This window comes from Apis laboriosa, unplaced genomic scaffold (assembly GCF_014066325.1).
Source record: "Apis laboriosa isolate Shangri-la unplaced genomic scaffold, ASM1406632v1 scaffold38_cov145, whole genome shotgun sequence".
Lineage (NCBI taxonomy): Eukaryota > Metazoa > Arthropoda > Insecta > Hymenoptera > Apidae > Apis > Apis laboriosa.
In genome coordinates, this window is record NW_025223092.1 from 3055245 (window position 1) to 3069359 (window position 14115).

The window sequence follows — 14115 nt, forward strand, 5'->3', positions numbered from 1 at the left end:
ATGTTCGCGGTTTTATTCGCGAGGTATACAGCAAGTAGACAGATCGCGCGGGACACCGGCACGTTCGAGCGCGAAATCTATGGCGTGCAACGAATTCGAAATCGCTTGCCGTGGCGGCAGCGTGCGGAAGCGTGGGAACGGACGCTGTTAAGCCTTCTCAAAACAAAACACGAGCTAACTACGTGCCGGGAGAAGGGGGCACGCGACGCACCTGACTACCGGCGCAGCTTCCCCCACTCCGCAACCGCCGCGCCGCCACCGCGACCGCGACTGCGGCTGCGCCGCAACCGCGCGCGATACACGTGCCCCTGCCCCCCTCCCCGCGACCGACCGAGCGCCCACACCCAACCCATTACCGACCGAACGGTTTATTAAGTCGTTACCCGGCCTCCAGAACGCCCCCGCATGCCGCCGAATTCCGCTCCTTTTTTTTCTCCTCTCTTTCCTTATTTTACGTACCGTGAAATATCAAAACGATGTAGTATCTATATTTGCTTATCTATATTTCTTACTGTTGGATCGAATAGAAACGTAGTATATAGGTATATACTTAAGCATCTTTTTCATTACTGTAGATATATAAGATGTAGATACCGACTAAGATTGATATTGTACGTGTTGATATCTTGTTTTGTAATAACATTGAAAAGGAAACGTATAGTACTAGGAATAGGAGATAATTCTGAAGATAGAAAATATTAAGTGTGATAAAAAAAATATTATATTGGAAGATTTCGAATCTCACTGTTAATTTTTATCATTTTCTTGGAAAGGGTAAATTTGATAGATGTTTTTTTTTTATTGGAATGATAAAGATAACATCTGCTGGTCTCAAATATATACATCAGAGAAAGCGGGAAATTCTATCGTTTCTTTTTAGATCGGATCTTTAGTAATACTATATGTTATAATTGTCGAATGTTATCTAATATCATTCATCAACAGATTGGTCATTTATTTAGCTTTAAGATGAACTGCATTATTCCACCTTTTTGTCTTTTTTCTCATCTTTTTATATTTTCTTATATATTTCCTTTATATATATCATTGTATTTGTGTCATAATTATATACAAATTAGCAAAATTTAATAAATTTAATAATAAATTATTAATCAATAATTTCAAATTCAAAAATACAATAAAATAATAAAAAGACAATAATAAATAATATAATAAAATTAATAAATTTATAAATAATTTAATATTTATAAAATGAAATAAATATTTCGAATACTTATTTAATTATTATTATTATTATTTACATTACAATGATATAATTAAAGAATAATTTTTGAAAATATCTTTATTTATTATCGATAAAATTATGTTTTAATTCTAAACTTTCACATTTTTACGATCATTTTTATTTTAAATATTATAACATATTTTAGCAATTTATTTATATACAAACTTTATAATTTTACGATATCTCTGTAATCTCTTTTTATCAAGTATATAAAAAATACATACTTCGCACATCAAAGGAAAACATTAATCCTTTAGTTCTTGTTTTCATGAAAAAGCATAAATTTTCTGCACGTGCAACTAACTGTATTAAAAGTGTGTCGTTCATTGCGGAATCGTTACTTTCTCCGGCCAAGAGATAAACAGTAAGTTAATTGATCCAAACTGTGTCAATTCAATGTAATAATAATGAAGTTCGTGTTACACTCGACAAGGAAAAGAAGAAAGTAGCTTATCTCTGCAAACTTGTGTACATTTATGCACCTTGCAAAATGTAATGAGGAATATTCGATTTAAATAGTTGCAATCATTGACACGTGAAAGTTGATTTATATGATTAAAAATGTATATTGTGCATATTTAAAATGTTGAAGTTTTTTATTAATATTACAAATGATTACGATGATTACGAAAACAGATAAATACATAATATATAACAATCAAAGCGTAAAGATAAATTTTTACCAATTTATCTGTATATACGTGTATTATCTTAAATATTTTATCTTTTCAGAGAAAATAAATTAGTTCGTTAAAATTTTAATTAAGTAACTTACATATAATAAACATTTTTTATTGTAAGAAAAAATTTCAGAAAGAAAAATTATTTGTTTTGAAGGAATAAAAATTATATTATATCAATCATTATATAGTGTTAATTAAAATAAGTTAAAAATAAAACTTTTTCTTTTCTTTATATTTCTACTGTTCATCATTATTATCTTTTATCGCCTACATACTTAAATAATTATTTTATAATGTTATTAAATATGATTAAATTTTGAACATACAATAAAAATACTCTTCTTTGATTCTGTTAAACTCTATCTATCTCTTTTATTTTTTATTTTCTCTTGTTATTATGAATCAATGATCTGTAATGACGGCAATAAATTTGACTGTGCATAGATGCCTTCCAAGAAATCATCCTTCATTAAACTTGCCATGGAGTCAATTTGAGCAAATGACAAAGCGTGATCGTAAGTGCATTAAATAGCGCATTAAAGCTAATGGAATGATTTTGAGGAATTAAAAATAATGATAAAACGATTTCCATTTGATTCTAATCATGATAATTATTTCTTTGGTAGATTGAAATTATATTAACAGATAAAACAGATAAAACAGATAAATCAATTGCACAAAAAAAATGTAAACGTAAAAAAAGTATTTTACTTTAAATTCTTATCATTACTTATCCTTGTATGCAAAATATGATTTTAAATATTCATTTATAGATCTAAAATTTTTAAATTTCATAGTTTTTACACGATAACTTTTTATTTCACAACTTTTTTATTTCATTATTCACACAAAATCCTCTTGCGCAATAATTTATCGACGCATAATATTAATGAATCGATAATTTATAAATTAAAATTTAACGTATCTATAAAATAATAGATTAATTAAAATTTATAAAATTTCAAACACATTGATAATATATATTAGATATAAGTTGTGTAAAATTTTGCTAATAATATTAACTGAATTGCACATTACGAAAAGAGTGACAGCCTGTGTTACAAAGGTAGTCCAAATTTTCAGCGATCATCAAACGAAAAGACGGGGTCCTTAGCCTTACACGCGAGGTTTGTAGTAGTTGCGTAACACATACTCACGACTCGCATGAATGAATGCATTCATAAACCTGAACCCGACGCAGCGTGCATGTTACACATATACACAGTTGGACTGCAATCTCAATAAGAAAATATGTCTATTATGTTGTTACAATAACGATATCAATTCATTGACTGTCGTGGCACTGTGCGAGCCCTATTGTCTTCAAACGATTGCTGGCCTGCCCGTATTTGACAGGCCACGTTAACCCATGTTTTCTTTTCTTTTCCTCTGCAAACGAAATTCGCCCCTCCCTTAACGAAATGCAACGTGTATCGTATATTGTTCAGCGCGTGAAAATTCACAAATGACTCGTGAGTGTACAGATGACATTAATTCTCAACTTCTTCTTTTTTTTACGAGTGAAAATTATCAAAAAATAAAAAAAAAGACCATCTGTTGGCTAAAACGAAACGATACAGAAGAGATGATCATTTAACATTTCAAAAGACACGTACTTGTGTTACGTATTAATACGTAAATTTACTTGTACATAATTTTTAATATCTGTATAATTATTATGGAAATTATAATTTATTAATGTTATGTATTACATCAAAATTCGTAATTTGAAACTTAATTTTTCGTTTTATTTTACTTATGTAAAATTTAATAATTAAATCCAATATCCATTTCGTATATGAATAAATATGTTAATACACATAACTGTATATTTGTACACGTGAATCCTTAATATTTATATACATGAATATTAAAACATATAACTACATATTGAACACTAATTTTTAATTCTCTATCACATATTACAGATGCATAGCTTTAATACATGTTTAAAACGTGAGTCTTAATCAAAATCTTCTATTACAGATATGTAACCAGTATTATCATTAATCATTTAAGTCATTCTTAAAATTAATACTCTTTGTAGATAATTTAATTATGTTATAAGTTATTTATAAATTTTACATATAAAAGACTTACCAGAAATAAAGTCCTCGTATGATAATGATCATTCTTAACCTAAAAAAATAACTTCCATTCATAATGTAGCTTTCAGATGATCAACATATATTTCAAAATTCTCAACATTCTTATGAATATTCGATATTGACAATATTAACAATGTATATTGATCGTTTTTATATATGATAATATTGATAGTCTTGAAATATTGATTATATTGATGCATCAAACGTTCTTTAACAGTTTTAACCAATAAAATTTTCGTCACTGTTAATACGTAACTACAAACATTATTCATACCAATTACTGTTAATTACCATCGATAATTATCATTTAAAACGATTATTAATTTTGATATATTCTTTAATCGCATCTTTAACTTTCTTCTTAACTTCTTCCAAAATTTACCAATTACACTGCATTCTATTCAAACCAATAAATAGTAGAAGAATTTTTCTCGATGTTCGTCGTGAAAAAATTGTTACAATTTAAGTTTTTAAAAAAAAATTTGCGAAGAATGATCAAAACTCGAGACAACGAGTTTTCTCTAGGGGATAATTGATTTCGTCGGCTTATCATGGATCGTACTTCCTCCGGACAAAACTGATATACGATGTTTTAACTGGCGGACCACAGTCTGGTAATTGAATTTAAAGGGCGGAAGCGAAGAAATCTGGTCCCCTTTCGTATTAACCTAATCAAGTTCAGTTGCCGGTACCGTCGGTCGTCGCGGCCACAATAGAGACATTAAATTGTTAGTACGGATTTATTAAACCCGACGCTGTTACAGCCGTGAAACTATTTAACTCTTCGAAGGTCTGCTCCGTTCCAATTACGCGCGAACGAGCATAACCGCCTACCCGATATCTCTTCTATCAATCTTATGCCGACTTTGATACCTTTCAAATTCTCCGGAAATTGGAATTAAATCTTCGCAAGTTGATTCTTCTTCCGATCTGTTTACGATCTATCTTCTATCCATAAAATTTTTTTGATTTTATGCATCTTTCGTTTGTACAAATTTTTATTAATTCTATTTTACATAATTTCCAATCTTTTTTCTATATATATATATATATATATATATATATATATATATATATATATACACATATTATCGTTATGAATTTTGCCTTAATATAAATAAAGTATCAATCATCAATTATTATTTACATATTTACTGTAAATTATTAACAATAATTGCTTTAAATACTAATTTATACCTTTTCTTTCTGTACAATATTTTACATTTTGATAACGATGTCATTATCAAAGTATTTTTTTTATCAAAAAAAATTGTTTATCAATCAACCAGTGAAATAATCTAATTCTATGATATTCAATATTTGATTTTATTATGTTATTCTCATGTGTGTTATAAGATGTGTGATGTACAAATTTCTTAAATCGTATAAAATATTGTTACACATCAATGTTTTACATATTATTTTTATGGTAACCTGTAAAATTCTCAAAATGCTATAAATTCCACGATACAATTGTTTTGCAAATTGATACAACATTGTTTCCTTTATTTTGTTAAAAAAATAATAGATATTAAAAACTGTCGATATATCCATATTCATAATCGATTCGTTATATAAACGGTGCTTTATAAGGCGATCGTTAATTAACTATGAAAACTAAAATAGAAATTGAATACATTTTATCTCTATTTCTGTGTGCATTTGTTAATTTTTTTTTTTTAACTCACAATCAAAATTAATTATACCCCTAAATTATGCGAACCTATCAATAACTTTACTTCTAACCTTATTTTCAAGCCGAAGACACTAAAGATTAAAAACGTACAGCATTACCCAACATAACATATTCGGGACGGATCGGAAAAATTCGAACGAAATCGTCAGAAATCTCGATACTCTCGTATCACTCTAGATTTCTGCGAAAGTTATGAAATCCAGGATTTGAATATAAAAAAAAAAAAAAAAAAAAGAAAGAAAAAACATATTAAAGAAATTAAATTATTATTTTATCGTTAACCCATGAACGTTATCCCCTTTTTACATATTTTCTCTTCCATACGTTCGTTCTCGAAACGATCACGTTCGACTTTTGCCGAACAGAGCCGAAATCGAGTTGTTCTTCGCATTCTTATTACCGATAAACCGAATCTGGATTTCGAAACTTTCGATAATATCGAGATATATTATAATCTCAAATCTATTTGGTTTAACAACGATTCACACGTTTTTCCAAAAAATAATTCCAAAGATACTCTTCGATATTTCTTACCAGATTACAATCATAAAATCTCATCTTCAAGACAAATGATATTTCTTCTTGCAAAGCTTTCTCAGCCTCTCGATACCCTTTGACCGATTACGCCCGTATTCGTGTTCCCACGCGTCTAACAACAAATTATAGTATCTTGATTCTTCAAAGAAAGTAAAGTATTGATACGTATCGCACGTAGGGAAGACTCTCTCGAACCGACCCGATTGAGTAATCTCATCCTCGTGTTTTATCAGCACTCTAACGTCATCCGGTGTTAAGTTCTTCAATATCGATTTCAAGTAATATTTCCTACTAGCTTTTTTCATGATAGCGTATTGCTTCTTCCTATCGTCCCACGTCAGCATATTCGAATACAGATGCCTGTTGTAACAGATTACGTGTTTCTTGTAAATCACTCTCAAAACCTTCAGTTCCTTGGGGCTCAACAGATCAGGTACGTGAAAACCGACCAAATTTAGATAATCCTTTGCCAATTGGCCTTTGATCAATTTACAGAGGGGAGTGTCAGATTCCATGGAGGGGAAATCGTTCACTTCGAGTAGCCACGGTCGATAATGTTTATCCAAGAGAACGTCGAAACCGAAAAGCTGATAGAAATTGTACGTGCTCATCGAGGTCTTCTTCCACGCTTTGTACAAGGAAGGCTCCGCGGAGATCACGGTTTTAATAGCTATGTCCTTAATCTTGGTCCAGATCTTGATGATGTCCACGTTATCGGTGGAAGCCAAGTACTTCCAAAGGCAGCTCAGCGTCCACATGTTCCCCTTGCACTGGTTCGGATCGTCGTTCGGCCTGAAGTTCGGATTGAACTTGTTCACGCTTGTGTTCGTGAGGTGCATGAACTTGTTCGACAAGGTGTTCACGTGATTCACGTATTTCTCCGTAGCTAGCCTCACCAAACCCTCCTTGTACACGTATATCCTTAGAGGATCGATGCTGGTCAACAGCACGTACAGCCTCAAGTCGAACTTGATACCGTCGATCAATCTGGGCGAGGAGATGTATCGTTGCACGACGAACGACCGATACGTGGGTATCTCGTACAAATGGGACACTATCTTGATCCCGCTTCCCGCGCAACAATCGGGCGGCTTAACGATCCAAAATCCTCCGTTCTTCTGCATAAATTTGCCCAACAGGTATCTCTCGTCGGGTAGGATGAATGTCAACGGTATGAAATCGAAATTCTTGCTACCGAACTTTCTCTTCATCCTTCGAAAATTCTTCGAGAGGGCTATCTTGTCACCCAGCTCGATGCTGCTCGGGAAATGATTCACCTTCGAGTAAATTTTCGTCCGTCTTAATCTGGAGTAAGCGGCGGTGCTACACCAGGTGCCGCACCAGTTGTCCGCGGAGCTGTTTGTCGTCTTGAATCCGGATTTCTTCGCCGTGTTGGTCACGATCCCCGTTGGATTCTTCTTGGCTTGCCACCATATCAGGTGTTTGGTGATCTCTGCGGGCAGTTTCGTGGTTTCGTTCGTGTGGAAGATGATGAATGGCGGGACGTAGGCGAACAGGCTCAATCTCATCGGTAATAAGTTTTTGTCACCGGAGCCGACATCGGGGATCGTTCGACGGATTCGATAAGGTCTGGCCTTTAACAGCGTTTCGGTGATCTCGATGTACGTGTACAGTTCGTCGTCCTCGAAATAACTGTTGTTGTACGATAATTTACTGAAGCAAGTGCTCGTGCAATCCTCGGTCATTTGTATTGTCATGTTCCAATTCGGTTTTTTCAAGTTTGTTTCGGGTTGGTTCGAGATTTTCTTAATACTGCTCGGTGGTTCTTTATCGATCGATCGAGTCGATGGATGGATCAGTTGCACTGGAAATTTTTAATTTTTTTTTTGGCCGAAAGTGGAGCGGTGGGGGTTAGTGATGAAGGTGAAATTGCAATGAAGTTTGCGCTTGCAGTCTGTGTTTGATGGCCTTTGAAGTTGGCAGAATTTTAAAGCGATTTAAAAGCAGTAGTTTGAAGTTAGAATCGAAACAATTCGTGTTTTATCGAATAACGCCATAAAATGGGAAATATATATATAGGGATGTATTTATGCGTTGTGTATTCGCCTTGAAATGCGTTTTTTAAATGTGATTGCAAATGAGCTTTCGTTACAATTGATAAGTTTTACGAATTTATAATTGTTTCGAGAGCTAAGTTCAGGGAGAATGAAAATATTCGTGACTTTCGTATAAAGGGGATCAATTTTTTAATTTATAAAAGTACACGAATGTACAACTTGTGAATAAACTTTTTTAACATTGAAATTAATTTTTCATCAAGTGCAATCTATACTGAAGACATCATCTATTCGTCTTATTAAAAATTGAACATATGTTACATATCATATATGTTTGGTATAACGTATAATAATCATTAATAATAATTTTGTGTTAAATAAAATAAAATTAAATTCGAATTGTAATGTTTTATCGTCAAATTTGTTATATATAAGAATTATCGTGGGAGGAAATGAATTTTGGAAAATTAAAAATACATATATTTCGAATCAATTCTTATTTTTTTATTTTATCGCCGAAGAATTTAAAAAAAGAAAAAAAATTACAATAATAAACGAAATAATTGACACTGTAATTTGCATGTCTTTTTCCGTAAAATTAACCTAATATTTCGAATTCGTTGTTGGTGTAAATAGATACAAATCATATTTCAAACGGAAAATAAAATAATATTGTTTGTTATGGTATTATTAAATAAATGATATTATTATTCCTTTCAATAATCATTAAAACAGTGTTCAATGGTTAACACTGGTTAATATAATGCGCAAAAATAAGGGATTCGTTCAATAATGCTAAGTAACTTTTAATTAATATCTAATATTAAATGTTTTCGCTAACACGTTCTGCCCTGTGTGAATATCTAAAATTATCGATAATAAACATAAAATAAATAATGATACCATTTATCAATTTGATTTTTCAAATAAGACGATTCGGAAAACTTAATCATTAACCTTCTATCGAATAAAAATTAAATACACTATACTATACTACAACTCAATCTTGTTTTGTAATAAAAATTAAATAAGAACCGAACGTGTTAAAAACATACTTACGTTATCGATATAATCGTTTTTCATATAAAATAATTTGACAATGATATTATTATCTCTTTATAAAATAAAAAAATTAAACAGTCCAATTTAATTCGTTAATTAATCTCATCTGATCGTGGAAAACGTCGAAAAGTTATTTTCAATCTGAGCAATGCAATTGCGATGTGCGAATATTACAAAAAAGACCATAAAAAAGTTTTACAAACCTGTATGGATCGATCTTAATCGCGTTTGGTATTGGTACATCCTTCCCGGTTAAATTGAAATTTAAAAAGCAAAAAGAAAATAAGAAAACTAGAAAAAGAAAGAAAAAAATCCATTGCGACAATTTCTATCGTTGTAAAATCAGTTTTATTAAGTCAAATAATGCCATTTACATTAAGGTAAATTTGCACAACCGTAGTAAAGGCACATGACGTAAACATCTGGTGACGTAACCTTTCTATCCAATCATTTCTATACAACAATTGTATTTCCTATACAAGTTGGTGTACGATGTATATATTACGTATATCTATATAAAAAAGGGATAGAACGAAGGACTTTGTGTTTTCTTTTTTTTCTATTTTTCTCTTTTTTCTTTCCTTTTCTGATTCATTTTTTCACGTCGCTTTATCGATTATGAGTTTAAGCTATATATATATATATATATAAAAAAAAAAAAAAAAAAAAAAACCCTTATACAGTTTAGGTCCCTAAATAAGAACACAATGTATCCCTTATTAACAGACCGGTTCCAAATGATACTTTTGCTGGCACAGTTTCTGCAATCTCATTATCCCTTCCGATCTGTTATCCGCGTATTTCACCTCCCACGCGTCAAACAACATGTTATAGTACCTTGGAACGTCAAAGTACTGCAGGTACTCGTAGCTATTGGCAGTTGGAAAGATCTTCTCGAACCTGTCCAATTGCGTCAGCTCGTCCTCGTACATGACCAATTGTCTAACGTCGTCCGGGGTCAGATTTTTGATAATGGACTCCACGTAATCCTCACGATTCCTCAAATTCATATAGATCGAATGTTTAATCCGTTCCTGGTTGTTCAACCCGAGTTTATGCAGCCTGTAATCCTGGCACACCATATCCAACTCATACTTCTCCGCTAGTTTCCTCGCTTCCTCGAACGACAACGTGTTTGGCAATTGGTATCCGGCTATGTTGAACACAGTCTTGATCAATGGACCCTTGATGGCGGTGTCGAGAGGCGAGGAGGATTGCAACGAGGGCGATATGTTCACCTCGAGCAGCCACGGTTTCAAATTCTCGTCGAGAAGGATGTCGAATCCGAACAATTCGTAGCAACAGTAACGCGATGTCGTGTTGACCCTGGTCAAAGGGGTGATGTTCGACTCGCCGGCGATCATCGTTTTCACCACTATGTCCTTCATGGTCGCCCACAATTTCGAAACGTTCACGTGCTCCTTCTCAAGGTACGACCAAAGAGTTCTTAGCGCCCATTTGTGCCCCGTGCAAGAGTCAACGCAGTCGTTGCTAGTGTAGGTGGAGTTCGTCTTGTTGATGCTGTAATTGGTCAAATGCATGAAACGGTCGCTGAGGTAGTTTATGTCGTCGTTGTATTTGACCGAGGCGAAACGGACCAAGCCGTCCGGGTAGAGGTAGATCTTCAAAGGGTTGAAACTCGTTACAAGAACGTAGAGGCGCAGATCGAACTTGGCGCCGCTTATCAGCTTAGGCCTGGACAGGTATTGTTGCACTATCACGGCCCGTTTCCTCGGTATCTGGGACCAACGGTGCACCACCTTGATGCCCGTACCCCGGGCTGAGGCGGGCGGTTTCACGATCCATTTCCCCTTGCTGCCGAACTTTTTCCAAACTTGACGGAAACAGGTGAGATCGCGGGGCAGAACGTAGGTGCGCGGAACGAAATCGAACTCCTTCACCTCGTGTTTCAACATCATCTTGCTCAGGTTCACCCAGAGACAATCCTTACGCCCTATCTGGAACGTGCCCGGAAAATGATTGATCTTCTGCGACTCCTTCACCGTCCTGAAGCACGACGACTTCATGTGCTTGCCCCAGGTGCCGCACCACTCCTGGCACCTCTTCATCAGTTGAAAACCTGAGTTGATCAAGGTACGACGTACGATTAATGGTGTGATCGTGCTGAGATGCCACTTCAGGTGTTTGGTTACTTCGTGCGGCATTATTGGCCCCTTGCAGTCGAACGACTGGAACACGATGTACGGCGCCACGTACGAGAATAAACTTCTCCTCAACGGCGCCTTGTCTTTCTTCTCGCCATTTGCAGCGGACAGCCGTTCCAGGGTCAGAACACGCTGATCGATGTCGATATACGGGGATATATCCTCGTCTTCGTCCTCATTCTGGCTCTCGAGGTCACCGTCATCGATACTGTACTCGACGCTCGCGATCTCGTGATGGTGATTGTACGCTATTACGTCCATCCTGGACAGTCTGTAACATCTGTGATGAAACATGTTTGGCTTTAGTTCGACGGATACGTGGTTCGGATTGCGCGTTTCGCGAAATTTCAGCGAATTAAACATCATTTTCTCACATTCGTGGTAGCGCGTCATTTTCGCAGCCTATCCAACCTACAAACGTCGTGTGGCTATAGCGGGATCGAGATATATCGACGATATATACGTCACGAGCGAAGATCGACAACTTCTGGTTAAATTTCCGCCGTGGATCGGATGTTGCAAACTTTCGTCCCTTTTTCCATCTTCGAAGAATGAAGGGGAACAATTTCAAAACGATCGAGTATATCGATAAATTTCCGATAAATTCGTGATTGGAATATTTTTAAATAAGTCAGCTTACAAATCAACGTGGATCGCGTACGTGATGTTAAACGTGATTTGTGCTTCGAGTTGTTTATATTATTGTAAAAATATACAAAAATATTATAAAACTATTTGCTTTTCGATAATCATTTAATAATAAGACTGAAGATTTTAAATTCAAAAGTTTTAAAATCATCGATCTATATTCTTTTATATATTCATATATATTTCTATTCGACAAGTATGTTTAAAAATCGTTTCGTTCCTATTCTCCTATCTATTAATTCGAATGAATATAACCATGCCAACAAAATTAAAAAAAATCGAAAAAAAATTTTCTTCCATATACGTACACCATCTTTACATCATCGGAACTTTTCTTGGCAGAAGAGTAGAAACTTTCTCACGAATAATCGAAGAGAAAAGTTAACGAAAGATTAAGAATAAAAAAAAAAAAAAAAAAACAGATAGAATAACGGATGCACAAATTCGTGATACGAATTTAACGAGACAGATAATGACAGGATGGAGGCTCCGTGTCGTAACAGTGAACCATATTCATCGAGAGAATAACTTTCGTGGAATACAAACCGAGCTTGGAAATCGTGTTCGATTTTCACACGATATGTAAAAATTATATATATATATATATATATTTGCCAGGATTAATAAACGATCCTTTTTCATTGAAGAGACATATCGTTATAATTCTCTTTGAACGATGGCAGCTCGTAGAAATCGATGTTTATCGATGCATTTCTGGCCTATATTTAAATACCGCCGTATTCGTGTAGATCTTATCTCGTGGAATAATCGTTTAATAATCCTTTAAATAAGATCTTTTCGTGCACGCGTTATCACGCGACTGTTTAACCAAATTTTTTATACATAATATACGTAACCTGTATCTTTCCACGTATCTATTCAAATTATGTAAAAGGCAGCTGTCAGCATCATGTAAACGGAGTTTCGGCTATCTGCAACAAAAATTATATATTCGTTTTCAATTTTTAATTTCGATCGATTGCTTTTATTATATTTCTACTACTAAAAAAATCTGTTATTTTTAAAATTTTAACAATTCAATTCAATCTTTCTAGGACGATAAATTTATTCGAAAAATTTATTATATCGAATTCCAAGTTTTAGAATAAAGATAAACGATTCGATTAATTTAAAATAGATCTTCAGGCTTAATGGATTTTCTACATAATCGAAATATGCTCTCTATATTTATCATTTGTTATCAGAAAAGAGTAGAAAATATTACAAGAAGGAAAAGCATATGATAAATGGAAAGACAATCCACATTTTTAATTAAATTTGTTAAACAGAAGTTTCTATATATGATATAACGAAATAAAAAATAAATAAGACAGGATATCTTTCATAGATACCTAGAATGATTATATTTGATCTTACAACATATCTGACGAGCATTATTACACATGAATTAGGATAATTGTTATTTGAAATAGAAATCTATTTTCATGTTCTTTATATAAGAAATATCATATACATTTCGAAGGAATTTTCTCTATAAATATCTACACATAGTCGTATTTATAAATATTCGAATACAACGTTTGGAACAAGCTTGTATGCTTAAACCACGTTTATTTGGAATAAATTAACTAGCTCGACTTGTGATTTCGTTTAAACAATCGAGTGCCCTTCGACTCAAATTTATCTTCAATCAAACTTTCAATCAACACTGCGACCGCACGTTATCCAAAATTAAGTCATAACCATCCATATTCACGAACAATTCCCTCCCTTTCAATTTCACTTCCATTTATCCCTACACCTCAAATTCGTTCCCGAACGAAATTCACGACGATCGTTCTCTCAAACTCATACTCACTCTGCGCACCAACTTTCAAACTTTATTGCCAACGTTCGGCGTTGTAAATCGTCGAGTCTCGCCGATTTCCGGTAACACCGATCCAATTACGTAAAGGAGGCGGAACATTTCGAATTGTCGCGGGAAAGCTCGA

General features: G+C 33.8%; 2 protein-coding genes across 8 annotated transcripts in view; both read right to left on the minus strand.

Annotated features, from left to right (window-relative positions):
- Window positions 1-5411: 5411 nt before the first annotated feature.
- Window positions 5412-7988, minus strand: LOC122715553 (tubulin polyglutamylase TTLL4-like). Its single transcript, XM_043937824.1, has one exon. The coding sequence runs from the start codon at window positions 7986-7988 to the stop codon at window positions 6294-6296; it is 1695 nt and encodes a 564-aa protein (XP_043793759.1). The 3' UTR covers window positions 5412-6293.
- An 816-nt stretch (window positions 7989-8804) lies between these two features.
- The window catches only part of LOC122715587 (tubulin polyglutamylase TTLL4), a 179688-nt gene continuing 174377 nt past the window's right edge, over window positions 8805-14115 (minus strand). For all 7 annotated transcript variants that reach the window (XM_043937875.1, XM_043937876.1, XM_043937877.1 and 4 more), the window contains 2 exons: window positions 13021-13095; window positions 8805-11795 (listed from right to left, as the gene is read on the minus strand). In XM_043937875.1, the coding sequence (XP_043793810.1) occupies window positions 10070-11776 (1707 nt within the window). In that variant the 5' untranslated portion in view covers window positions 11777-11795; window positions 13021-13095 and the 3' untranslated portion in view covers window positions 8805-10069. The remainder of the gene's footprint in view (window positions 11796-13020; window positions 13096-14115) is intronic.

Coding starts and splice junctions, on each gene's coding strand:
- LOC122715553 (XM_043937824.1), bottom strand. CDS start 7,988: ATGACAATACAAATGACCGAGGATTGCACGAGCACTTGCTTCAGTAAA.